Source organism: Trachurus trachurus (assembly GCF_905171665.1).
Source record: "Trachurus trachurus genome assembly, chromosome: 5".
NCBI lineage: Eukaryota > Metazoa > Chordata > Actinopteri > Carangiformes > Carangidae > Trachurus > Trachurus trachurus.
This window is the reverse complement of record NC_139896.1, coordinates 6,560,369-6,588,062: the sequence shown is the minus strand read 5'-3', so window position 1 is coordinate 6,588,062 and position 27,694 is coordinate 6,560,369. Positions and strand designations below refer to the sequence as shown.

Below are 27,694 nucleotides of genomic sequence, written 5' to 3'. Positions count from 1 at the left end.
TCGTAGACTCTGATTGTGGCTGAGGATCACACATACATCAGCCCTGCCTTTTTTTCTTTTTTTTTTCTTCTTTTTTGTGTTTCGAGATACAAAAAACCCCCCAGCACTTCCTCAATCCATCTCTGGACCTCTCCATGACTGTCAACACAGTGCTGACCCCCTCCATGACCAGCAGTAACAGCATGAGCAGCGGGTACTGCAGCCTGGACGATGAGAGCGAAGACTTCACTTTCTTCACCGCCAAGACATCGTTCTTCCGCAAGCCCAGGCCTGCTGCAGCGAAGGTACAGACCAGCGAACAGAGCTGGACTCAGGAGCTTCTTTCTTCTTGATCTAGATTCTGATGTTGTTGTTGAATGTGTTGAGTGTGTTGTTGAGGGATGATGATGATGAAGACGAAGGTTGTCGGAGCGTCGGTGTTTCAGTTGGGGGCTGGGAACCAAACTGCCATTTATATCAAAAACATGCTGTCAGAAAAGCAGAAGTGTGGAGAGGAAGTGGTAGTGTTTGCTTTAGTAGGCCTCTAGGTGTGTGTATGTGTGTGTGTGTGTGTGTGTGTGTGTGTGTGTGTGTGTGTGTGTGTGTGTGTGTGTGTGTGTGTGTGTGTGTGTGTGTGTGTGTGTGTGTGTGTGTGTGTGTGTGTGTGTGTGTGTGTGTGTGTGTGTGAATATGTATGTGAGAGTGTAGAAAGAGGTTACAGTCAGTCATGTTTTGTCTTGTGCAACGTCGATGTGTCGTCCCCGGCGACCTTTGACGCCTCCCGGCAGCTCGTTGATCATGAGAAGAGCCGTTAGCATCACAGCAGGAGCGCAGGCCGGTTTCATCCTCACAGATCATGTGTCAGCCGAGCTAACGGTGTTAGCCTACAGATTCCACGGAGGCATCTTCTCTCTACGCTGCGTGGGAGAGGTTTCCGTAGAAACACAGCTAATAGTTTTTGCACTGACTGGAACGAGAGAGAGAGAGAGAGTGTGCATGTATGTGTGATAGAAATAGAGAGAGGGTGTGTGTGTGTGTGCGCGTGTGTGCAGGGCAACTACTTACTCACTGTACCAAAACCATTTTCCTAGTTACCATAGCAACTCATGGTTTTGTTGGCTCCCCCGTGTGCACTTCCTGAGATTCTGTTTTGGTCCAACTGTACATTCAATTACTTAACTCACAAACTGTGTCATCGTCGTCAGACACAGAAGCTGTAACTGGAGATAAGAGCGCTGCAGGGTGTCAGCACATTATAGGTGATTGATTGATTGTTTTTTATTTTAAAGGGATAGTTCAACATTTTGGCAAGTTGGCTCATTGCCATAATCCCTATAGTCATAGCAGTAGGTTCGTTACCTTTAATTGTCGGTGCAAGCTATTTTTAGAACGGAGGAGCAGAGCCGCGAGCTGCTCAGAGCTACGCTAAGGAGGTTCATGGGATTTCTTGGTTTCCCTCATCAAACTCATCAAATACACAATCCAACAACTCCAAAACGCTCTGGTGGTCAAGTTGTGACCTGCACATTCACCACGCTATGAGATAATAACACAACGTTACCAGACAGAATTGTTTTCGAGGTAAATTCATGCAAAGCCGCTGATGCGCGTTGCCTTCAGGGACAGTTTTTCAGCAAGCAGTCTCTGCATTTACCTCTAAAACAACTCTGTCTCTTAATGTTCCGTTATTATCTCATAGTGTGGTGAATGTGCAGGTCACAACTTGTCCACCAGAGCGTTTTGGAGTTGTTGGATTGTGTATTTGATGAGTTTGATGAGGGAAACCAAGAAATCCCATGAGCCTCCGTAGCGCAGCTCTGAGCAGCTCACGGCTCTGCTCCGCCGTTCTAAAAATAGCTTGCACTGACAATTAAAGGTAACTAACCTACTGCTAAAACTATAGGGATTATGGCAATGGGCCAATTTGCCAAAATGTTGAACTATCCCTTTAACATTTTATTGACCAAACAAATCGACAGATTAATTGATAATAAAAAATAATCGTTAGTTGCAGCGCTCAAGCAGAAAGGTGACCCCGGTGATGCTGCTTGCACCATAAACCTTTAGATGTTATTCTTGAAACTACAAAGACATTTTCATCCATGCAAAACATTTCCAGGCCCAGTTATATTCTCCCTGTCCTTGTCCTGGCTGTGTGCCGCTGGTGTCTGACTTGGAGAAGGTCTAATCTCTGAATAATTGACCAGCTGTGTTTGTCAGCGCGAGGAGTTAGGATAGCTGCCACCACGCTGCCCACACACCAGAGTATTGGGGTTAGTTTGTCTGGACTGGAGCTGGAGCTGCCAGCTGATAGAGACTGATTTCTCTGGCACCACGCAGGCACAGAAATGTGGCGTGAAATATAATATAGCTGCATTATGAACTGGTGAACACGGAAAGGGGAATTGCTCTTCATCCTCCGCAGTAATTGCACTAAAAGTGGCCTAACCCTGCAGTGGGATGCTTTTTTTCCCAGAAAGCGTCCTCGTGTTTCCCGTGTTTGAATATGGAAATGAGGATATGCAAAGATCTGTGTGGCGTCCTGTGAATACAGACATGATGCTGCTGTTTATTTCTAAAGGCTTTTACAGTAAATATGTGTCACTGTGTTAAGTCTTTTTCCATCCATGCGTTGATGTACAGTACACGGACACATAGGGGAGAGACTTCCATTCATCAGACAGTGGAAGAGGAGGTCACATCCTCTTTTCTTTATGAATTATTTCCAGAGCTGAGCCCTTTTGCTCCAGATTAAGCCAGCCAGCTTTAATGTGTTTTGTATGCATGTGTATGTGTGTGTGGACCTGTGTGTATGTGCGTGGGAGTACCACTGTAGAGCAGTGTGGGGTTTGTGCAATTTCTCCTCTGGTCTGCCTTTTGATGCAAGTTACATCGCTGTCTTATTACTCACAGTCGTCATCATGTACTCTGTGGTTTTGAAGAACAGATAGCCTACTTAACCTGAGTGTTTGTATTTTACACAAGTTTCCACCTCATTTTTAATGTCACAGATGAAGATTGTTTGCAGAAAACAAATAATAATCTATAAGATATGCATGCATAGTTTTACATTTCACTTTAAATAGCTTAGTAGTTGAACTGGGACCAGATACAACGAATCCAGTAAGATGGATCAAATGCAGTGAACTTGCATTTGTACAGTGTAATGTTCTCGTTTTAAAGAGTCAAAGGGTTAAAATATTTGTACTGTTGTGTATTTGCATGTGTGTGTGTGTGTGTGTGTGTCCTGCTGTCAGTGCTGGCCTGTAGCAGTCTCTGAGCTGTGAAATAGAATCAGCGTGCGTTTTCTCAATTGTGCTTCTTCTCTTCGACACTTGACCCAGTAAAGGCGTCGTTATGCGAGTGCAGGCTGTTACTGTAGCAGTGTGTGTGTGTATATTTGTGTAAATGTGTTTGTGTGTATCATCATATTGATGTGTGACTGTTTAATTCTTTTCGGCTTTTATTCTGTGACTGTTGTTGGATGAACTCTGGCAGAACCAATCATGTCCTCAGACTCACAGGCCACTTGTAATAGATCCCGGAGTCTAGTGTTCGCTGGAGATCATGATGTCAGTGGCACACACACACACACACACACACACACACACACACACACACACACACATAGACACGCACACGCGCACACACACACTTACAGCTTTGACCGACAAAGTCAAGAGTAGTTTCAGGTTAAGGAGGAGGAGATCGGATTAAAGTCGTGTGTCACAGGTTTTGGCTGAATGTTGTAGTTTAAACTTTTCCAGGGACATTTCCAGCCGTCATGTGACCTCTCCTGTCTGATCTCATCACTGTGAGAGCAGCAACACCGACCCATGATGTCACCCCGAGGCTTGTGTGTATCTGGATGGCATGTATTGTATAGATGTGTGTGTGTGCATGAGTATGTGTGTGTGTGTGACCCTTATGTAACAGTCCGAGATATCTTACACATCTCGGCTGCCTCGCATCTTCCTGAATTACGAACATTTAACTGGAAAACCTGTGTTTTTATCAGACAGTATCATCAGAATGACCTTTTATTGTCATATTCACTCAGCATGAACAACATATTTCTAGTTTAAGTCACATTGTTTGTGTGGAGTTCAGTGTTTGCAGGGTAAAGTAACACAATGAATACAACAAATTCTGCAAAAACAAGAACTTGCAAGAGAGCTGGCTTCCAGATAAATAGCAGCAAACAGATAAAATGTTAAATGCTTTTCCGTGAAATGTGACAGTTTTGTGCAGATTGTGTTGGACGAACTGTCAGAAAATAAACACATGAACAGTCGAGGACGATACAAGAAGCACCAAGAATATGACCCCGGCTGCATCACTGCATCAATGATATGATATGATTATTATTATTATTATTATCTGTAGGTGAGGTCGGTCGTGTTACTGTGCACATTCGTAGCTTCTGTATCACTTTAGTTTATTCTGTGAAAAGCGAAGAAGAAAACAAAGGAAGTCCCCTCGGTCCTCCGGTCGTTTCCTCAGTGCAACCACAGAGCAGACAGTTTCAGCTCTATCACTCCTCACATCTCTCTGTGTCTGTGTCTCGTCGGTCGTTGCCTCTCAACACACACGCACACACACACACACATCACCCCACCATCCTAACCCCGTCGCCCCGGCACCCCCAGGTCCAGGTCCAGGTCCAGGACCGGTCAGTCGGGCCTCTGTCCCAGGACTTTGTGGAACTCTCAGGGGCGGAAACTGAACTATTGTCCGTCTCTATTGTCCTGTGACCACTCTCACTGGTATGCAGAAAGGGAGGGCAGGGCACTGCCTCGGATACATTTAGAAACTCGCATACAAACACAGGAATTCCTGCATGGTTCTTTTCACTTTGTTGATTTTAGACTGGGGGGGGGGGGGGGGGACTTTCAGATACAAGTCCTCCGCTCCTCCGTGTCCCTCCGGTTCTCCTCCTATAACCCCAGACTTCCACCGTTTACATTTGGTTGTTGGTTATTTATTTTATTTCATTTATTTGAAAGGGACAATACACATTAATGAACATCAGAGTTAGCAAACCCTGCTAGTTTACACCCGCAGTCCCTTGGCAGGTAATAAACAAACAGACAGAGGAATAAGAGGTAGAGTTCAGAATAAATAAAAAATACACATAGAGTTAAACAGTGATTCACATCATATAAACATTCATACGAATACATAAAGTGCAGTAATGTCAGCATGAGTTCTATAAAGTGCCGGGTATAAAGTGCAAGTGCAAGTTTAAATAGATTGGCCTAAGGTGCATGAATAAATGGATGGATCCAAATGTAATGGACTGGACCAAGACATTGGAGACTTAGCAGCGGGTATAAGTCCCATTCTCACACACATACATACAAAGACAATGTCCACAGTGCAATATAGAAAAATATTGTTATTATCCAACAGTTTTGTGTTTTCTTGCAGAACCACAACCAACCAGGCTTCTTATATCCATCTTGATTTATTTGTGACGTGCACTGATCATCGTAGCAGATCAGTTGCACAGAGGAGTGGCTGCTGATAAGAGCTGATGTAGTGATATAAAGGCAGTTATCAAAATGAACTGAGATACGTGGGCGGAAAAATCCCCCCAGTTCCCACTCCAAACACCGACCTTCAGTTTCTAACGTTGTATCGTTATCTCCTCTTCTTATTTTTCTTTTATTTTTTATTGCTGACTGTTCAGCAGCAGGAGGAGCTGAGCTACACTTGTGCTCTGTGTGTGAATGTGAATGTGTCATTCAATCTATAGCGCACAGAGAAACACATGCACTTACACACATACACACACATGCACACACTGCATCTGTGTTGAATGAAGCGGTGACTTCATCACACAACCTGAGGACTCCCCTACAGAAACCATCCTGCCCTCTATTCTCTCTCTCTCTCTCTATCTGTCAAACACACACACACACATACACACACACTCTTACTCTCTCTCTCTTTGCCCCAGAAATTGCACATAAACAGGAGAACGGGGGAGAAAGAAAAAAAAGCAGCTATTGTGAGATAGAGAGGATGCATCCCACTGTACTATAAATAACCTCATCAAACTCTGTGTTGCTAAGGCTGGCTCAGCAGCCGCTCTTTCATCACTCCTTACCCCTTTCTCACATCTTTCTCTGCCTCCCCCTCCTTGACACCCTCCGCCCCCACCTCCTCCTCACATTATTCCCTCCCTTCCTCCTTCCTTTCATTGCTTTTCCATCTCTCCTCTCTCTCTCTCTCTGATTCCTGAGTAACAGCGAAAAACCAGAGGCTGTGATGCTGAATGTGTGATTCGCTCCATTCACAACAATTTCCTTTCCCCCCTCCTCCTCCCGTGTGTAGAGCTGCAGAGTTGAGGAGGAGAAAAAAAAGGAGGGGAAGGGGGGTTAGTGAAGAGTCTTTGAGGAGCTTCATTAGATAAAATCAGGGCAGCTGAGATGGAGGACAGGAAGAGGAAGTGCCATCATCATCAAGTTGTTAATGAGAGAGGCCACACAGAGCTCAGAGTTCAGTCTCTTTATCGACCGAATGTGAAGCTTGAAAATCAGATTTTTGTTTTTAATGCTTCAGAATCAGATCAGTCTTATTCAGAGATCAGTTCATAAACTTGAGCCAAACAGAGACATTTGGTCATGTTGTTATTCTACAGGACTTCTGCAGGAGGATGTAGCGCCATCTGCTGGTAAAACATCCATGCTATAATACTAAACTACTTCCTCTGATACTGACGCTTTATCTCTTTCTTTCTTTGATGCTACAGCAGAATGAGACGAAGGAGGAAGAGGTGGGAGGGACAAAAGACCTGTCCGAGGAAGAGGTGCGGGCCAGGATAGAAGAGTACAACGCTCAAATCACTGAAAACGGCATGACACCGGTGAGTGCTCGGTCTAATGTCAAGCTCACAATGAAAGTGGACTTTCTGAGCTTCCTTGCTTTCTTACTTCACACAATAGGAACAGGAAGTTCAGACATAATATAGCAAACAAGCTTAGAACAAAATGTAGGATATTAGTTTAAAGGAGATGAAGATGAGAAGATCAGTTTTAGTTTCATGAAAGTGAGTTTGTTTATTTTGCAAGATGTCAAATTATTTCTATATTAAAGGGATAGTTCACCCAAAATTCAAATGTCGACTAAGGGCTGGGAGAAGTTTCAGAGTCCTCCGTGCCTTCTCTGAGTTACAGCGGGGCTCCGTGCAGCACTGCATGTCTATATGACGGTTGCGAACGGAGCTCACTTTTCTTTGTCCAAAAAGACACACCAAAAAACATCCAAATACCTCCATGCTGCTCGTCTGTAATGTCCCTCTTGTATTGAAGCCCCGACATGAGAAATTGTTCAGAAAAAAATTAAATAAGTCTATATTTTAAGCTTGTTTGTAGCGGAAGCTCTCAGTGTTGCTCTGCCGAAATCTCGCGCGATTTGCGGAGCCGTGAACTGGGTGTCAATGCAAATTGCGCGAGATTTGCACAGACACAGGCAAAGCAGTGAACTGAGACACTGGGAGCTTCCGCTACAAACAAGCTTAAAATATAGACTTATTTAACTTTTTTCGGAACAATTTCTCATGTTGGGGCTTCAATACAAGACACAATCACAGACGAGCAGTATGGAGGTATTTGGATGTTTTTTGGTGTGTCTTTTTGGACGAAGAAAAGTGAGCTCCGTTCACAACCATCATATGGATATGCAGTACTGCACGGAGAAGGAACGGAGGATTCTGAAACTTCTCCCAGCCCTTAGTCGACATGAGGGTGAGTAGATAATGAGTGAAATTTGAATTTTGGGTGAACTATCCCTTTAAACCACAAACCGACCTCATATTTCTGCTTTGGTCCACATATCAACTCTCTGTCTTGTTGTCTCTGTGCTCTCCAGGCTTCAGATGGATTCACAGGTTTCATCAAGGTCCACCTGAGGCTCAGTCGGCCGGTCACGGTGGCCGCCGTGGAGCCCGTCGGCTCGGAGGGGGCGTCCAGGCTCGCGGCGTCGGGTCAGAGCCGAGCGCCGTCGGGAGGAGGAGCGGAGGAGGACCAGGAGGGGACGGACGGCGCGCAGGGCGAAAAGAAATCCTCCTTCTACCTGCCGTGCGACTGCGTGAAGCAGCTCCACATCAGCTCTCTGACCACCACCGGGGAGGTCATCCAGGGCCTGCTGAAGAAGTACATGGTGCTGGACAATCCCCGCAAGTTTGCACTGTACAGGCAGACGCACCGTGACGGCCAGGGTGAGGGCAGATGAGATGGTGCTCAGCATCAGCATGAATATAAAAAGATAATGATAATAATAATCTGTTTGGTTGTTTGTGCAGATCTGTTCCAGAAGCTTCCTCTGTGTGAGCGTCCTCTTCTCCTGAGGTTGATTGCAGGACCTGATCCACAGCAGCTCAGCTTCGTCCTCAAGGAGAATGAAACCGGAGAGGTGGAGGTGAGGCAGCTCAAAAAACACTAACACTAACACAAGCTTCTTTCATTGCCTTCACATTGCACAATCAATCTTTCCAATCTCTTTGCATCTTCGTGCGATTTTTTCAAGCATATACTCACAAAGTAAACAACAAATATTAATGAAAACGGACAAACAAACAGGCAACCTGAGGTACTACCCAAATTAGGGTCTCTAAAAGAGAAAGAAAAGGAAATATAATAAAATAAAATAAACAAAAGAGAGATAAATGAATGAATTCGATAACAAAACAAAAACACAACAGTCAACACACGCAGATATACGTACAACACAAGACATGATACACCACTTGTACAATACAATTAAGAATCCGTAAATATATGCATGCAAGGGGAAAACAATATATATTATACATATTTATGGCTTGGTAATAAAATAATTATATATCTTGCATTGTTATACGATGCGATACGATGCGATGCGATACGATACGATACAATGCGATACGATACGATATGATATGATACAATGGGATACGATACGATATAATACGATATTATACTATGCGATGCGATACAATGCGATGCGATGCGATGCGATACGATACAATGTGATACGATACAATGCGATATGATACGATGCGATGCGATACGATGTGATGCGATACGATGTGATGCGATACGATGTGATGCGATACGATGTGATGTGATGCGATGTGATGTGATGCGATAAAGTTAGATTAACCCGTTCCTCTTGTTTCTTCACTCTTATCACAACAGTGGCATGCGTTCTCTGTCCCCGAGCTGCAAAACTTCCTGGTGATCCTGGCGAAGGAGGAGGCGGAGCGCGTCCGGACGGTGCAGCACAAATACTCCATGTACCGACAGAAACTACAACAGGCTCTACAGAAACAGGACCCCTGACCCCCTCACCCCCCACCCCCCACCACCTGCTACCTTACCACCTCAACCCAGGGAGAGAGACTGATGATGATGACGATGGTGATGATGATGATGATGATGATGATGATGACCCTCTGAACACTGACCCCTGCAGACTCCGCCCCCCCCGCGATCTATTCAGAGACTGGAGCTGAACTTGCCTCCACACACACAAACACACACACATATATATATATATATATACAGTATAAACACACATGCACACACATAAACACCCACACACAGATGCATAACCTTTCTCAGGACGCATATACAGTAAGAAGCCCCGCCCCCACCCACCCTCACCCCCACCCCCTACCATCCATACGTCCACTCCCTGCAGAGAGAATCAGGGGTCATGAAAGACTACAGGGTGTGTGGCTGCTGGCTCACTGGACAAGTTGTGTTTTCATTTGCCAAGGACACACACACACACATACACATTTACACACACATTTACACACAGAGAAAGATCCAAAATCTCGACAACTCATTTGGGACCTGGTGTGAATCAGTGGTGTTTTTTAAAGACTCTTCTGTCTTCTTCTGCTACTGCTGCTGCTGCTGCTACTGCAAGTGTTACTTATGCATGAGTCTCTTTCAGCTCATCCCTCTCCTGCACATAGAGTTTAGAATAGAAACAGAAGGCATGATTTACTTTTTCTGCATCTCTTTGGGATGGAAGGACAATCATACTGTGCGTTTCTTTTCTTTTTTTTCAAAAAAAAAAAAACTTTTCCATGGAAGAAAATAGAATGATGTATAAGGGGGTTATCATCAAGGCATGGGGTGTTTTTATTACTGTGTGAGCTGGTGTGTGAGAGGCGTTCAGGGACAGGAAGAAGGAAGCATGTGTTTGGAAAAAGGACAAGAAAGTGAGATCCATTCTCTGATTTTTCTCAGGGAGCAAAGAGAAGACTTAAAAGGAGGAACAATCACCCACTTCCACCTTAAAGGGATAGTTCAACATTTTGGCAAATTGGCCGAGTAGCTCCGAGCAGCTCGCGGCTCTGCTCCGCCATTCTAAAAATAGCTTGCATCGACAATTAAAGGTAACGAACCTACTGCTAAGAGTATAGGGATTATAGCAATGGGCAAATTTGAACTATCCCTTTAACTCCATCCTATTTCAGAACACACGTCTGTTCTTATTTGCCTCCATTTAGACTACCAGGCTTCAATCCGACCCAGTTACCACCTCCCTCCTCCTCCAAACATACACACACACACACACACACACACACACTCCTCAGCTCTTCTCAAATGATGATAACTGTGACTTCATTTCCACTGTCCCACCTCAAATCCCTCATCCAACCAACCGTGCATGAACGCCACTAAAGCCCACTGAGGGAAGCTAATTTCACCTTTACATTTAGCAGATTTTCCACTTTCACACACACACACACATACACAACACACAACACACACACTGGTATGGTATATAGGTTGCATTTGAATGTGAGAGGGGTTTACACCAAAGCTTTTACGAGGGACAGATCTGCTTTTAAAGATGATTTTAAAGGGAAGAGAGACATTTGAAAGTTTTTGAATTAGAGGTGGTGTATGTAAAAAAAGAAAGAAAGAAAGAAAATGACTGAACCAGCTTCTGTTTTGCACATATTGATGCAGGTCACTGGATGGCCCACGACTCCTGGGGCTGGGCATGCATTTCTGTTTTTGTTTTTTTGTTCTTTTTTTTTTGTTTTGTCCTCCCCTACCCCTCCCCCTCCACCTTCCACCCAAAAAAAGAAACAGAAAATATATTAAATTCATGATAATCGCTATGATGTACCAATGATGTGTTTGCAATGCATATGTATTATGTAGACACTGGAAAAAGAGTGACAAGGTTTAACTTTGTTGTTATAACAGATATTAATATTCTTTTGGTTTTATTCCTACTGGTTTGTGTGTGTGTGAGTGCGTGCGTGAGTGCGTGTGTGTGTGCACGGTCTACTACGGTGGTGAGGAAACTGTGAAAAGTGTTTTATATAACGAGTGTGCGTGTGTGTCATCAGAGCTCCCTCAGTGGTTCTCACTTATCAAGTATCCACTTAGTGCACATGTAATATAATATAACAACTGCAAATTAGGTCAAATTTTGGAAATGAATGCATTTAATCATTTAAAAACCACATCAATGCATTTATTCCACATGCATACTGATAAATGAGATCCACTGTCCATAAGCACATGCTTCTCAGTGAACCCAGACCTGTTCTTTTATTTTTTATTTTTTAATCGTCACCACCCAAAGCCCAAGCTGTTCCTGCTGGCAGTGCCTTTTGTTTCGCGTGCCCCCATGTATCTATGTAAGGTGTGTTTCACGCACACACGGTGCCTGAGCGTATACGCATGGGTGTTTTTTTTAATGCATGCGTTTCATGGGTGGTGGTGTGTTGTTTTGTTTTTCTTCTGTACCCTCATCCTTAACGTTCATGTGTCGGTCCATCAAACCCTCTGCGTGTGTATGTGAGTGAGTGAGTGAGTGAGTATGTATGTATGGGCGTGTGTGTGTGTGAGCGAGCAAGCGAGCGTGTTATTTATTTCATGGTTCACATCATCCACATGAAATTATGTGAAGGGTGTTGAGACTTTATGCTATTTTTTTTGGCAATTTATTTTGTTTTATTTGAAGAGGTGTGTAAAAAAAATATATCAATAGAACTGTACAGATCTTAAAAATGAAATAAAAAGGTCGTCCCTTTATCGAAATGGTCTTTATTTCCTCGTGTGTTTCACAAAAGTCCTTAAATAACTAGAAAATATTACTTGAAATGATGGTAATGAGAGCTAATCTTCATGTTTTAGTTGTCTCAGATTCCAGCATTTGTCCACAGAATTACTCCCAGTGTGTACGTCTTAAGTCTTACAGAACAATTTGAGAAAATAAATGAAGCTGAAATGACTATAATTAGTTCTGTTTGTTTGCCCTGCTTAGAGAAACAGATGTGCACCTCTGTCTGGGTGTTGTCCACATGACCAGAGCAGGAAGTGCTGCAGCTTCTCATCTTATTTTTTTTTTTATTATTTCTCCACCACCTTGTGTTGCTTCAAACTCACCAGCAGGTGGCAGCACATCATCTGAACTGCAAGTGCCATCTTCACTATGCAGATGGTAGCACATACTATACTGTATGTGTGTACGTGTGTGAGTGTTAACACCCAAATAGAGGTGTTTGTGGTTTGTTTTCATATGCTGTGATACATTTCACACGATAAAAAGCTTCTAGGTTTTTGTTTTGTTTCACAGTTCTTGTCCAAATACGGCTGTTGTTGTTTTTTCAAAGGGGCGTGCAACATCAGGTGTTCAGACCAATAAACCCACAGGTGTCAGTGTCCGTCACACACACACTCTCAGACCAAATACAGCCAGAACCCCCCAGCCAACCCAACCTCCTCTGGGACCTATAGGTAGCTTTGCACCTGGTCCCCATCTCTTGCTGTGATTAGAGTTCACACACTTATACTACCTTGAACTCTTTGAAAGGAAAGTGCAATAAGCAGATCAATTTATAGGCATTGTCACCCTACTCTCTTTATGCAGCACCGTCTAAGAATAATCTTGCACGGCCGAGCTGGCCTTAAGAGCTGGCTGCCGCCCAGAGGACCACCTAAAACTGTGTCAGTATGCTTATTTATGGCAGCAAATATAGACAGGCCCCTCTTCTCACCTCTGAGAAAGAGCTAAGATTAGCATCACCCTCTGCCCAGCATGTATCACTGTCTGAATTTAGCCTGTTCCCCTGCCTGGTCTCACTTCGTCTGTCCTCTGCCCTGCCCCTAACTATATCTAGACCTGTATAGATCGGCAAATCCTCTCCAGTTTCAATCTACAGGCTCAGCTTTCCTCACAGGGTATGCAAAGTGAAAGACCAACAGCCTTGGTTTAAGGGCCTGAGGAGAGGTCCTCTTAGTGCTCTAGGGCTGCTGTTTTCATCATCACTTAATCTGCAGATTATTCTCTAAATTCTTTGTCTAGTTTATAATACATGTCAGAAAATTGGATGAAAATTGTCCATCACAACACCCCTCAAATCCAAATTGACACTTAAATTGTCAGTTTCTCTGACTAGATGCTCAGTTTACCACAACAAAGACTTAGGAACACCAGCAAATATTTATATTTAAGATGTCAGAACTGGTGATGTGTTGGCACTTTTGCACAAGAATGATAGCAATTACGTAAATAACTATCAAAAAAAGTTGCACATACCCGAATTTAGATAGATAGATAGACAGACAGATAGATAAATAGATATAGATAGATAGATATGGAATTGTATAGTAAATATGACAAAAAAGTGTTACCTGCCTAATCCCAATTGAAATGGTTTGGGATGAGTTGGACCGCAGAGGAAAACCATTGCAGGTGACGACGGTCCGTGCATGAACTATAATTCAATTGCGTTGTTCACTTTGTGCCATGAAAAATGCAATTTTTACGACCTCATGGAATCAAAAGTGTGCAAAAAGCTGCCATCAAAGCAGAAAGGTGGCTGCTTCGAACAATCTAATAGCCTATACAAAATATTAAGCTTTGTTTACTGCGTAACTCCATATGTATTCCTTCATAGTTTTGATGTCTTCTACAATGTAGAAAGTCAATAAAAATAAAGATGTGTCCAAAAAATGTTTACTGCTAGTGTTTGTGTATAATTCATGCTTTATAACAGTCAGTTTTGTGGCTGTGTGAGTAAACTTTTACACTGTGTTATTCTCTGCAGCTCCTGCAGTTCCCCTGTCGGCCGCAGAGGGGGCGCTGCGCCGCCTGTTCTGCTGGCCGCTAAGCCCCGCCCCCTCCTGTGTGCGCCGCTGCTGACTCCGGGCTTAGTGAAGACGCCCTTAGCAACAACACACAGCTGAGTCGAATAAGATAGTCGGACGGCAGAGAAGGAAGGATTTAAACACTGCCGCTTGCTTTACCACCGCCGCACCGATACAGGTGAAGAAGCTTTCCTTCCAGCAAAGAAAAAAACAAGGAAAAGGAAAGAAAAGATGCTTCGGTTGTTTCTTTTACTCTCTCAACATGGGGCAGACTACTACTAGCTAGCGAGCTAGCCTCTCTCGGCTAGCCCCACATCCCCATCCATCCCCCCTTGCGAGCGAAGACGAGCGAGCGAAACCCCCGGAGGAGGACGCGATCCTGCGGGGTTTTCTTTCCTTTTTTTTTTTTTTCTCTTCTCCACACAGCACCGTTCGTCTGTCCGTTCCGCTACGAAGCTACAAAGTCAGCTAACTTAACCGGGAATGGTGCTCTGGATTGGGATCGACTCCACCGAGCAGCAGCACCACCACCGACAGAGAAAGGAGGCGAGGGGCAACCGGGTCAGACCACCACCGAGCTGCTGCTGCTGTAACATTTGGACTCAGACTATTTTTAACAGAGGGAGCGGCGACTGTTTTTGTGGCTGTGGCTGTGGCTGCTGGGCGAAGCTAGCTGGGCTAAGCTAAAGGGAAACGACCCCCCAACCGCCTGCTCAGGTTTTTTTTTTTTGTCTTTTTTTTTCTTCCCAAGGCTCATGCCAACAAGGGCGAGTGTGTAATAATAAAACTACGGATAAAATAACACACAAAGCCAAGAAAGAAAAGAAAGTAACTGGAGTTTAGTTGAGGTACTGGGACTCTCCTTCTGTTGTAACTAAATGCTGTGAGCAAAAGTTTGCAACGTGACTTTTTAGTTTGAACCTTTTGCTTTTTTTTTGTTTGTTTTAGTTTTGCACTTTCTTTGCTCGGGATCTTTCTTTTTTCTTTTTTTTCCCCTGCTTCGGATGCTGGCATCACACATTATTATTCTTATTATTATTAATAGCAATCATGATGATAATAAGCAGAAAACCAGAGGGCCCAATCACAACAGGTAACCACAACAAAGAAGAGTCGCATTCTTTTGTTGTTTTATGTTTCCCTTCGTTGTTACAGTGCTTTTTATTTTGTCTTTTGTTTTAATGCAGACCTGTTTGAACTATATGCAAATCAGTCATGGCATTAGTGTCATCTCCCCCACCCCCACCCCCACCTCTACCCCTACAAGCAACAGCAGCTTGGCATTTACAGAAATACTTTGAATCCTTAATGTCTGTCTGATTGACACATATTTTTTTTTTAACTCGTCTTAAATGTCACTTCGTGTCAGTGTAATGACTGAAAACAGACAGGTGGAGCAGATGTCACAATGGGGATTTCACAAGAAGCCGACTGTAAACATGTTTTTTTTTTTTCCTTTTCCTTTTTTCTTGTGCTTTGCAGCTCCTTATCAATCACGAGACTTGTGCTTGTTTAGGCTATACGTTTTGGGGGGGTGGGGAAGGGGGATTTGATAAGCCTCCATGTCTGTCAGCTACTTTTACAACTAGTTTTTGGAGTTTGCACCGTGACTGTGATCACATCAGATGTTTATGGTTTTATTCTTCTTCTCCTTATCATTACATTTGAACTCTTGTCAGGTTCATTTGTTTGTCTGCAATGGCACGTGTTTTTATTTTTGGAAAAAACTTTACTCGTGCCTGTTACTGTACAATCAATGTACATATTGTCTATAGAGACACTTTGTCTAGGACAGCAGGAAGAGGAGGACAAAAAGCTGTGTCTTTACCCCCACCGACACGTTTTATGACACATGATTAGCTGTGTGTGTGTGTTGTGTTTGCTTGAACCTTGTTCTCTACTCTTTGCTGTTGCAGAAGAGGGGGGAGACCTCAACACCAGCTGCATGTAGTGAAGTCTGACTCTGGACTGGATGTTTGGTTACATAGAAGTTTGGACCCTTGTTGAATTTTTCAACACTCTCCCCTCTCCCCAACTTGGAAAAGTTTGCTTGGACAACAAAGTCAGACGCTGTTGCACCGAGAGTCGCTGCTGAGCCCCCACTGCGTGATTACAAGTTTGCAGAGGGCTAATGGGGTCTGTGCTTGCCTAATATTGTGTGTGTAGAGCCCTAATGCCTCTGTTTGCTGTGCTGTGCAGGTCTAATGCGTCTGTATCCAGGCAGCAGGTCTAATCTGTCCCGGAGCTGCTCTGTTGACGAGCTAACGCAAAGGGACACGGGCTCTGACGCACACCTGCAGCACATGGCTACAGCGCCGCTCTCATGGGGGAGGGTGGGGTGAGGTGGGGGGGAGGAGAACACCAACCCTGTTGCAGTCTGGGGGTTTTGCTAATGAGCGAAACAAACTCACACACAATGGCTGTGTAAATGGCCTCATTTCAAGTTTTTATCAGAGATGATTCTGGCAGCTTTCACTGACAGCTTGTTTATGGAGTTAAACGCCTGCTGAGATGAAGAGCAAGGCTGATGGGAGTTTGTCATTTGAGTAACTCGAGGCTTCCTCCTCCTCTGCCTCCTCCTTCATTCCCAAATGCTCCTTCCCTCTCGTCCCCTCCTGTATCGTGTCACGTTGGGGGGGGGGGGCGTTTGGCGCGTTGCCCCTCAGAGGTGAACGCGCACACGCAGCACTATTGAATGGCAAGCGCCCCGCATCCTTCCCATATGAGCTCTATTTCTGAGCACACCTGGCGTGCGCACTACATGACTCGGCCTGAACGGACAGATGGGCAGACGGAAAGATGCTGTCGTCACAGAGGCATCTGTTACCCCCATTAGGCCAATAATACCACTTGCAGCGCTAGCGATCTGAGACCCTAAGCCCTATCTAAGCTGGTCAGGTCGGAGCCCTGGCCTTGGGTACAATGTATTGGACACAATGGATTCAATGGTGTAGCTGCTTAATAATGGGCTTTTCACAGTAAATGTGGGTTAGGATGTTGCTGCGGACAATGTGCGTCGTCCCCACGGGTCCAGGCAGAGCGGTGCAGTCGGGCCTGCTGTCCTGCTGAGGCGAGCTTCACTTCGCCCAATCGATTGTTTTGCGTCTCAAGGTATTTATCGCAGCAGATAGGTCGGTCGATTGATGAAATAATCAATCACACGTTGCCCGCTTTGGACAAATAAGGGATTTTCTGTCTCTGTGGAGGAGATTAGATAGCCGTTATCCCCCTTGAGTGCATCTTGTGCTGCAGGTTTTTTCTTTTTTTTTTACCATTCCTCGCTATCACTTTGATTAATTTTTATTATTTTTTCGTTTTTTGTCCCGTCAGCTCGCCACGGAGACGGCCTCTATGACTCCTACATGAGGACAGACCACATCCTTAAGGACGACGCGGACACAAACAGTCCGTCTGGGCTGCCCCCGATGCCCAAACACACAGTGAGTATACACAAAAACAACACAAACACACGCACACAAAGCCTGCAAAGCCCTATTTCCTGTGCCGAAGCACACTCTGTCTCCAGACATCCTGTTCCTCAGGAGAGATATTCCCCACTCAGCTCTCTCTCCCTCTCTCCTCCTCGGCCCTGCGTCAATAGCTAATCTCTTGTCTTATCTTTTTTTCCTCCGACCTGTGTAACTCAGTCAATGTTTTGTAGCATTCAGTGAGAATAATGTGATCATGTGAGTTGTATTGATAGGCTGCAGGAATGTGTGTTGGAGTCACACGTCTCTGTGACTGTATCACATCATAGCTGAAGCAAAGTTGCAGTTTCTGTGTCGCGCTTTAGTAAAAAAACCAAAAAAACCCCAACAGATCCAACAGAAGTAACAAGATCTGTAAACATTTGTTATTTAAATGTACAAATTATTCAGTAACTGTGCATTTTAAATCGCACATTATCTAACAGTGGAACTATCCTCATCTGATCAGAGCAGTAGCAGAAGAACCAGGTAGAAACAGTTTGTTGATCCATAGCTATACTGTAGTTACTGCATAGTCAGATGTGTTTATTTCTATATTTTTATTATTTTATTTGTAGCTTCTACCAACATCGTTATGTTATAGTGTGTTATCATCCCTGTTAAAAACCCCCCTGGCAGAAAAAGCACACACACTGCCAGTGATCCTCTCCGGCCTCTCACACCAGTAGAGCCTGGTTTGATAAATTGTAAAGATTTATTGGGCTTGAAAATGTGACCCACAAACAAAATCGCCAATCAACATTCCCCTCCCGTCCTCCCCCGTCCTCTGTCTCGTGTAGTCCTCCATCAGAGGTTAGGCCTAGTTTTTCTATTCTAGTCCCGTCCCTTCTTCTTCTTCTTCCTCTTCTTCTTCTCGCTCTTCTTCAGTTCTTCACCGAATGTGACCGACTGACGGGAACTTGTCCCAGTTCAGCGTTTTACAGGGTTCAGAGTTGGCGACTGTGAGCTATTAAAGTTATAAAATAAATGATTCATCGCTGTTCTGTGGAAGAGCAAATGGACAAACAATAATGTTATCATGGTTTTTTTTTATTTTTTATTATGATATAATAAAAAGAACAGTAGCAGGTTACTTCCTGCTGCAGATGACATCAGTTTGTTATGAACTTCTGTCCATGATTTGTCTGCATGTCTCCTGCATGTGTCGAGTTGTGCAAGTGTGTGTGTATCTGTGTGTGTGCTTGAGACTAGCAGAGCATACTTAGCTTCTCCCTGACAGCGAAGAGATTAGCTCTCCTCCATCTGTTGCACCACACAGATTTACACACAGAGGACTCTCCACCCCCAATATTACCTGTGTTAAAGACGACACACATACGTTTTTCACTCTTCTGTTTAAAGTTGTATTTCCCCTCCCCCGCCCTGTCGATCAATACTATGACATAGTTGGTGCTCCACATGTAGAAGGCTTTGATTTTTTCTTTTGTAACACGTGTGTGTGTGTGTGTGTGTTTGTGGGTTAAAGGGCTCAATCAATGACATTCAGTGTGTTTGTAGCACAGCCTTGGGTCAGCAGCTGCCTGTTGTAATGAGTTAAGACTATACGGTTTCACGTATGGAAACCCGTCGCTGCATTCCTGCTCTATTTTTAAAGGACTCAAACACACACACACACGGCCCCGATCCGAGTCCTCCTCTTTCAGTGGAACATGTCAGCACCTACTTTTTTTGTATGTATGTTTTCCTCGTTTGTGTTGTGTCTTAATCAGCTGACATCGCCTTCCCTCCCTCAGAAAATGAGACAGTGACACACAGACTAGGGATGTGCCAAAAAATCGATTCACATGAGAATCGCAATTCTCATTTAATACGATTCAGAATCGATATAAAATGTCCAAAAAATGTCGATTTAAAAAAATAAAACAATGAAACTAATTCTAAGGAAAATCCATTTCCTTAGCATTTAAAAGGCAGCATGTTTAATTGCACTACTCTTTAAAAATAAAGAGGCACTTTTAATTTTGATACTTATATGTGATATTGCTTTTATGCAACAGTTTCAACAATTCCATCTAAGCATGGATAAATGTTTAAAAAGACACTTTAGTCATTCTGTCTTGCAAAGCAGACTGGAGTAGATCATGAGAATCGTTTGCACACCGATAGACTGAAGCAGAAACATTATGAATCAAATCGTTTTGAATCGAAAATCTATTTTGAATCAAATCGTAGCCCCCAAAAATCAGAATCGAATCTAAATCGTGAGATAGTAAAAGATTGCCACCCCATCCCAACACGGACCCAGTGAAATGTCCACGCTGAGTTAATGTCAGTGTGTCTTATTAACAGCCACGCTGCTTCTACAGTTTAAGAGTGTAATCTAACTTTAATGACTGTCATTTCCCTCGCGCTCCATAATCTTGTGGAGGGTTCCTTTCCGCTGTGCGAGAAGGAGAGAAGGAGAGAGAGAGACGAGAGAAGGAGAGACAGAGAGACAGAGGAGGAATGAATTCCTGGGGTTGCTGAAGTAAAAGCTGTTTACTGGCAGCAGCAGCGAGGCTCCACAGCTTTCCATAAACTCTTCTAACCTTTCCGGGTCCTGCAACGCAAAAAGGTCCATCAGTCACTTTTTAAAGACCGGCGGGAGGACGATTGGTCCAACTTTTTTTTTTCCCCTCCCAACTTAATTCACAACAAATTAGTTGGTAGGGGTTTTTATTTTTAGTGACAATGGCGAGCTAGCCGCTGTTAAACCCTGGATTTAACAAAGCAAAGGATCTTTTTTTTTTTTTTTTTTTTTCCTCCGGTGCTGCCAAGGGTTGCGTGTGCCTCTTATCAAATTGTTAGCAACTATAACAAACAAACACGTAGGCAGGGGCATGGGATGTTTTGCATGTTATCGGTCCGGGCAGAGAGAGAGAGGGGGGGGGGGGGCGGGCCTGTTGTTCTCTTGAATTTCCGGTTGCGCTGGTTGATCCGCTGCTAGCTGCATCCAGCTAACTGTTGGTATCAGTGTAAACACAGAGGAAACCATGTGTTTTTATCTTGCGGTGCGTCTAGTTAGCTGCACATTTGAACTTATTGGTGAATCACCGCCAACGCTCTGTCTGTCTCTGATATCTTGTGTCTGTTCACATCCAAATCACTTCTCTTGGAGCTTCTGTGTGTGTGTGTGTGTGTTTGTGTGTTTGTGTGTGGTGCTGATATGTAAATAAACAGATCCGGAGGATGCCGTTGCCAGTTTTCACCGTCCCCTCCCCCTCCTCCTTCTCACTTTGCTTACAAAACAAGCATGACAATTGCAATCGCTCCATTTTCTGTTTTTGTTACATATGAAATATTGATACGGTTCACTCCAACAAAGGAGCGTTTTGTTGCCTCTCGGTTTTTAGCTCTCACAGACTTCAAGGAGTCGCTGTTTTTTACCCGATGAAACGCTGATTCATGGTCGCCGTCAGAGATCCTTCCTTCATAAAACATAATAAACCGTGTCCTCTCTACACAATAAAACACAACACACACCCTGTTCAAAGACTGGATCAGTGTTTACCAAGTGGATGTCCTAATGCCTCTCCATTGTCTCTCCTTCTTTCTCTTTCTTTTTCTTTAAATAGGTTGTCAGTAACAAGACTGTAATGCGGGATCAGGTGACCGTGCGCGGAGGCCAGCTGAAGGTCAAGTACCTGTACGAAGATGCCGCCAACAACCGCAAGATCAACGCCATCACTACGGCGACCACTCAGAACAGCGGGACCACCGGTCAGACGCCCAGCAAACCCGCCGTCGTCACCAGCCTGTCCAAGGAGCACAGCGTGGAGAGGTGAGTCTCAAAAAAAACAACACTCTGGCCGAGCTGCTTTCAACTAGGGATGTCATGATTATACATTTTCTTGGTACGATTATTGTCAGAGAAATAATCACGGTATACGATTATCACGATTATTATGCACAAATTAATTTCACAACACTATGAATGTGTAAAATCAAATATAGTCAAAATATAACTACATTACTCATTGTTTACACAAAATATTTCAAGTATCTATTAATATATGACCAATTCTTAATCCCCCAGGGGAAATGTTCAGGTCTTGAATTGTCATCTATACCAAATGTTTGCGTTTATTTTAATCGTTTTTTTTTTTTTTTTTAAATTTAACATTAAAATTCCTACCAATTCAATGTTAACGTTACTTAAATGGACCAGTATCTGTGCATTTACCTTTATTTTTGCTCACATCTGCCGATAAGGTTCCAACATAAAGTTTTTGTGAAAGTAATGGTATTTAGGAACCTTTACGATTAATTAATTGTGGCGTTTAATACCACGATTAATTGTGAAAACAAGTAATCGTGACATCCCTAGGCAGAGCTGCTTTCAACAAAACAAAATCCACATGCTAACTGGTTAACATTCACGCCACCCGCGCATTTTACCTCTGTGGTGGAAAATTGCTATGATTAGTATTTTCCTTGTAATGAGTAGTAACGTAGTCATGTCCTCAGTTGTCACTCGCGATTGTACTGCTATGAGTGATTCAGAAGGGGAAACATTAGCAGTGACATCAAGCATTGCATACAATTTGTCGGAGGATGCTGCTGCTTTTGCTGCTACATCTGCCCTTGCATTTTCCGCGACACCTCTTAACTGCTCCTGCTTTTAACTACACGTATGTTTCAATTTATCCTTGTCACCTTTAACTTCTGGTATTCTGATAATGCTTTTGTATGTTTCAAATGTCTTGTCTTCTGTCCTTCGGCTATATTGTAAATGAGGTTACTCCTCAATATATCTCCGAGTTTAAATAAAGGTTATGAAATGAAATGAAATGACCCGCTCGTTTCGCCCCCAGCAGCACTGAATCCAGCAAAGGCTCCTCCACCGAATCCTCCGGTACGCACGGCAGCGGCGGCAGCGGCAGCGGGAAGCTGTGCGGCCCGCTGACCCCCGACCAGGCGCTGAGGCTGTACCGGTCTCAGCTGACCACGCTGGAGCACACGGAGATCCACTCGTACCCCGACGTCTACTTCGTGGGACCCAACGCCAAGAAGAGGCCCGCCGTCGCCGGTGGCAACAACAACTGCGGCTACGACGACGAGCAGGGCGGTTACATCCACGTGCCCCACGACCACCTGGCGTACCGCTACGAGTTCCTCAAGGTGAGACAGCTGTTTATTCTCACCATGTAGACGTGTTTTGTCTGTTTATTTTAGCTCTTTTAAAATTCTTATTGTTTATTTGCACGATTATAAAAGCAACAATGAAATAGAAAATAAAATAAAAACATGTGCGGGTGAGGTAGAAACCCACTACAGGCTTATGTTTAAACCTCACCCATAAAAGCAACTGCACAAATAACAAAGCAAAACAAACGAAAGAAACATTGATATATCTTGAATAGCATTATAAACAAAATCATACAAAATAAGAATGAAATAATAATAATAAAACATATGTTTTGTGATCAGAGCATTTTTTTAGTCTTGATTTGAATCTGGGTAAAGACTGAGAATTAGTAATAATGATGATAATAATAAATAGGGACAGTGCATATTAATGAACATTGGTATACAATACTGCAGTAAATACGCGGATTGTAGCCGAGCCGCTAATTTATGTCCGTAGTCCCTAATTAATAAATAAATAAAATACAACTAAATAAATGCATATTTTTGTTCTATAACTGGGCTTCACGGTATCTTATTGAAAACTGTCCACGAGAATGTATGATTCAAAGTTAGGTATAGGTTATTGATTTGTCTAGTGGAATATTGATGAACCTGAGAAGTACAAATGAAATGTTTAGACTTAAATATAAAAGTACATATTTGAAAGATGTTAATATCAAAAATAGATAATACATTACATGTCAAGAAAAGTGGAGCGGGGGCGTCATAATGTTTGGAAAAAGTTGCCATTCTGACAAAACGTTTCTGCAGTAAAAATATTTTCTGGAGATCTCATCTTCCTTTTCTTTGTGTGGATTCCAGATCATCGGTAAAGGAAGCTTCGGCCAGGTGGCCAAGGTGTACGACCACAAGCTGCAGCAGCACCTGGCGCTGAAGATGGTGCGCAACGAGAAGCGCTTCCACCGGCAGGCGCAGGAGGAGATCCGCATCCTGGAGCACCTGCGCAAGCAGGACCGCAACGGCACCATGAACGTGGTGCACATGCTGGAGAACTTCACCTTCCGCAACCACATCTGCATGACCTTCGAGCTGCTGAGCATGAACCTGTACGAGCTCATCAAGCGCAACAAGTTCCAGGGCTTCAGCCTGCCGCTGGTCCGGAAGTTCGCACACTCGATCCTGCAGTGTCTGGAGGCGCTGAGCCGGCACCGGATCATCCACTGTGACCTGAAGCCGGAGAACATCCTGCTCAAGCAGCAGGGCCGCAGCGGCATCAAGGTAACGCACCCGGATCGCTCACTCACTTGAAAAAAACAAATTATGGCTTTAATCCGACTTTAACTGGACAACTGAAGTGAATGTAAACGCGTTAGTCCGACTAAAACCGGACTTCTCCAAACCCGGCTAAAACACCCAGATAATTCGATTGGAAACGGGTTTTCTTCACCTTAATCGGACTTAAAACTGGACAATGCATGTGTGCATGCTTCACAACAGATGAGACGGCACAAAGTGGAGCGTAGATGCAGACCTGAACCTGCCTGTGGTGATGCTTCAGCGCTAATTCTGTGCATTTCACACAGTGCAACCAGCGAGAAGATGTGTTTTATGAAAATAAACAAGGACAGAACTCCGACGAGACGCTCAAATCAAGCCATGAGCAAAAGCTCTACTAGGCCTGTTTGATTAATGGGTTTTCGAAATTTGATTATTTAGTTAGGACGATGTTAAAAACTATTTTTCACTTTAGACTAATGGCCAATGGTTACAGCTCTACTCGTCTCGGTTTAGGTCCGTTTCCATCACAGCTGAGTTCTTCATTGCGGGCAGGGTTGTCATATCACGGCGGCTACGACCGCATCGTCTCGCTCTCTTTTTTTCGATCCTTTCGTCAGCTCCAAACTCACTCGTCTGCACCTCGATTACGGACCACACAACGTGGTTTTCCACACAGCTGTCATTAAACTCAGGTGACAGAATAACAACAGTCTCAGATCAGCAGGCGTGGCTACCGCTGTGTTTTTAAAATTAGCGTTTTTGATTCTCGTGTCGGACGTCGCATTTGTGACTCTTCCAGTGGCGATGCTCTGGCCAATCAGTGGAAAGCAGTCGGTTGATGTCACAAAAAATTGTAATCGGAGAATCGGGTTTTGAGAGAAGAAAATCGTGTCTCTTAACGCTGACGTTCCCTCTCCGTTTCCTCCAGGTGATCGACTTCGGCTCCAGCTGCTTCGAGCACCAGCGGGTCTACACCTACATCCAGTCTCGCTTCTACCGGGCGCCGGAGGTGATCCTGGGCGCGCGCTACGGCCTCCCCATCGACATGTGGAGCTTCGGCTGCATCCTGGCGGAGCTGCTGACCGGCTACCCGCTGTTCCCCGGCGAGGACGAGGGCGACCAGCTGGCGTGCGTCATGGAGCTGCTGGGCATGCCGCCGCAGAAGGTGCTGGAGCAGGCCAAGCGCGCCAAGAACTTCATCAACTCCAAGGGCCACCCGCGCTACTGCGGCGCCAACACGCTGCCCACCGGCGCCACCGTGCTGACGGGGACGCGCTCCCGCCGCGGCAAGATGCGCGGCCCCCCCGGCAGCAAGGAGTGGAGCGCGGCGCTGAAGGGCTGCGAGGACCCCACCTTCACTGACTTCATAAAGAAGTGTCTGGACTGGGACCCGTCGTCCCGCCTCACGCCCAGCCAGGCGCTCCGGCACCCGTGGCTGTACCGCCGGCTGCCCAAGCCGCTGCCCGGCGGGACGGAGAAGACGAGCGCCGCCGCGGTCAAGCGGCTGCCCGAGCACCACGGCACCTCGTTCCCCTCCATCCTGGCCAAAGGGGGGGCCGGCCTGGGCGCCGCCGCGGCCGCCAACAACAAACTGAGGAGCAACATGATGGGAGACGCCGGCGACGCCATCCCTCTCCGCACAGTCCTCCCCAAACTGGTCTCTTAGGACGGACGGACGGAGACAGAGAGAGAGAGAGAGAGAGAGAGAGTCCTGTTATCTCCTCTCTCCCTCCTCCTCCTCCTCCTCCTCCTCTTCTAGACTCCTCGGGAGGAGTCGGAGCGATGGAGGAAGGAAGGAAGGAGGATCCTAGGTTTTAAAACTTTGTTTGGTTGTTTCTTTTATTTGTTTTCTACTGCGAGGTGTCGACACCTCCCAGTTGTTGTTCCTGGTTTTTAAATATTAGCTGAACACAGAGAGAGAGAGAAAAAGAGACAATAAAAGAAAAAAGAAGTGTAAAAAAAAAAAAAAAAGTTTTTATACAGAGGATTTCCTCGAGCGGCGGCGGCTGTGGAGTTTGTGTTCAACAGCCCCGCCCACCTCTCCCCCTCTCCCACGTGAAAAAAAACGAACTGATGAGGTTTTGATTTTAGATGATGATGCTTTTTAAAAGAAATCTTCCTCGTGTGAGTGGACAGCTTCGTAAACGAGCAAATGTTTTTAAAACCTGTGTGAGTGTGTGTGTGTTGACTTGAAAAAGGGCTACACAGATCATCATCATCAGTCGTATCGGGTCAGAGACGGAGAGGATTCACTCCGCTGACTTCAGGTCGTAGAAACACAAACCAACTGAGTCTGTCTGGTGTTGAGGTCCTGACACACTGACACTGAGTTTATCCCTCGTGTATTTATGTAACATGAGATGCCTTCACACAGGTTGATAACGGCGAGGGAGGGGGAGGGCAAGGGGGTGGGGGTGGGGGATGGGGAGGGGGGGAATCGGCATTACAAAGTCGATTATTATGAAAAAGAAAAACATTTCGTTAAGCAATAAGTCGTCACTTCCTCACGTTTCTGATCGCGTTTGTTCGTTCGTTTTTTTAATTTTTTAACCTTTCCTGAACCCTGGTGCTCGCACGTCGTCGCTGGTATGTGTGTGTGCGAGTGTGTGTGTGTGGGTGCGTGCTTCGGCTTCGCATGGAGGAGGACAACCTAGTTACATCCCCCATCCCCCCTTCTCCTTCTCCTCCTCGGGTTTGAGTGGAAAGAGCCGAGGAGGGGAGGAGGAGGAGTAGCTCCACTCACACTCGGCCTGTCCCAGGTGTCGCCGCCGCACATCGCCACATCTGGTCTGGAGTTTGACTGACAGGAAAAGTCGCATTGCAAAGTTTAAAAAAAAAGTCTGTTTGAGCGTCACCTGCCCCAGGTTCATGATTATTATTGGCTGCTGTGACTGTTTGGCTGAGGTGCGTTATCATTATAATAATTATAATTATTATTATTAATCCCTAAATGGAGGAATGGTAGGACGGATCATTGGGGGCAGTACGTTTTTAAAATGAGCCAAGATGTTTTATTTTATTCTTTCCTCTTGGATGGATGGACGGACGGATGGATGGACGGGTGGGGGACAGGACAGGCCAGTGATAAAGGAGGTGCAGGAGGTTGTTTTTTTTTTTTTTTACGGTACTGCAGAAAGTGGTGTTTTCTCAGGGAGACATACTTGATACATCCCTTAATCTTCTATGAACTGTGTGTGTGTCCACTTTACAGTCGTCTCTGTCCTCACTGTAGATGAACGTGCATGCAGTCGTGTCCACGCAGAACGAGCGAGTCTACGATGGGGCGGGTGGGTGGGATGGGTGGGATGGGGGTGGGGTGGGGGGGTCTGACTCTGACTCTGCTGCATGCTCCACAATCTGACCTAGATTCTCTCTCCTCCCCTCTCCACCACCACCACCACCGACCTCTTTCTCTCTCGGTTTTCTCACTCTGGTCTCATGTAGGGCAGGGAACCTCTTCAAACTTACACACACATATTATATATATATTTATATATATATAGTGAGTTATGGTGCTGCCCCCCCCTTCCCCCTCCCCCAACACACACACACACACACACACACAAAACAAACAAATGCGCACACACAAGACACGCCCCGGTGCATGTTGGTATGGACCACACCGCTCTCAAAGACGTCTTTTTCTCTTTTTCGTCCCGCCGCGTTTTCTCTGTGAAACTGTCAGGGATTTCTACTGTCTCCATTTTTGTTTTTTTTCTAAAAATAGAAATGGTTTCTATTCTAATTGCTACTACTACTACTACT

The 27,694-nt window shown here is 44.8% G+C and overlaps 2 protein-coding genes across 7 annotated transcripts in view; both read left to right on the top strand.

The window, feature by feature from the left end:
* The window catches only part of rassf5 (Ras association domain family member 5), a gene marked incomplete at its 5' end in the record, with an annotated part of 35,442 nt that extends 23,428 nt beyond the window's left edge, over positions 1-12,014 (top strand). Inside the window, 4 exons of the mRNA XM_083971242.1 lie at positions 6,737-6,850; positions 7,855-8,203; positions 8,288-8,403; positions 9,162-12,014. Of these exons, the coding sequence (XP_083827368.1) occupies positions 6,737-6,850; positions 7,855-8,203; positions 8,288-8,403; positions 9,162-9,305 (723 nt within the window). The 3' untranslated portion in view covers positions 9,306-12,014. The remainder of the gene's footprint in view (positions 1-6,736; positions 6,851-7,854; positions 8,204-8,287; positions 8,404-9,161) is intronic.
* Positions 12,015-14,181: 2,167 nt separating this feature from the next.
* On the top strand, positions 14,182-27,480 carry dyrk3 (dual specificity tyrosine phosphorylation regulated kinase 3). 6 transcript variants are annotated; one of them, XM_083972786.1, is made up of 6 exons: positions 14,182-14,810; positions 17,424-17,533; positions 21,136-21,341; positions 22,375-22,681; positions 23,513-23,929; positions 24,858-27,480. In XM_083972786.1, the coding sequence occupies exons 2-6, from the start codon at positions 17,456-17,458 to the stop codon at positions 25,593-25,595; spliced, it is 1,746 nt and encodes a 581-aa protein (XP_083828912.1). In that variant the 5' UTR covers positions 14,182-14,810; positions 17,424-17,455; the 3' UTR covers positions 25,596-27,480. The 6 variants fall into 6 exon arrangements, with proteins under 6 accessions (XP_083828912.1, XP_083828910.1, XP_083828908.1 ...); XM_083972784.1 differs by having other exon boundaries at positions 14,182-14,941; XM_083972782.1 differs by having other exon boundaries at positions 14,182-15,186; positions 22,378-22,681.
* The last annotated feature ends 214 nt before the right edge of the window (positions 27,481-27,694 follow it).

Excerpts from the sequence above, each read along its gene's own strand:
- dyrk3 (XM_083972781.1), top strand. The coding sequence starts at position 15,144 with ATGATGATAATAAGCAGAAAACCAGAGGGCCCAATCACAACAG. Across the intron at positions 15,187-17,423 it reads AGAGGGCCCAATCACAACAG|CTCGCCACGGAGACGGCCTC; the intron begins GTAACCACAACA and ends TTGTCCCGTCAG. Across the intron at positions 17,534-21,135 it reads CCCCGATGCCCAAACACACA|GTTGTCAGTAACAAGACTGT; the intron begins GTGAGTATACAC and ends TTCTTTAAATAG.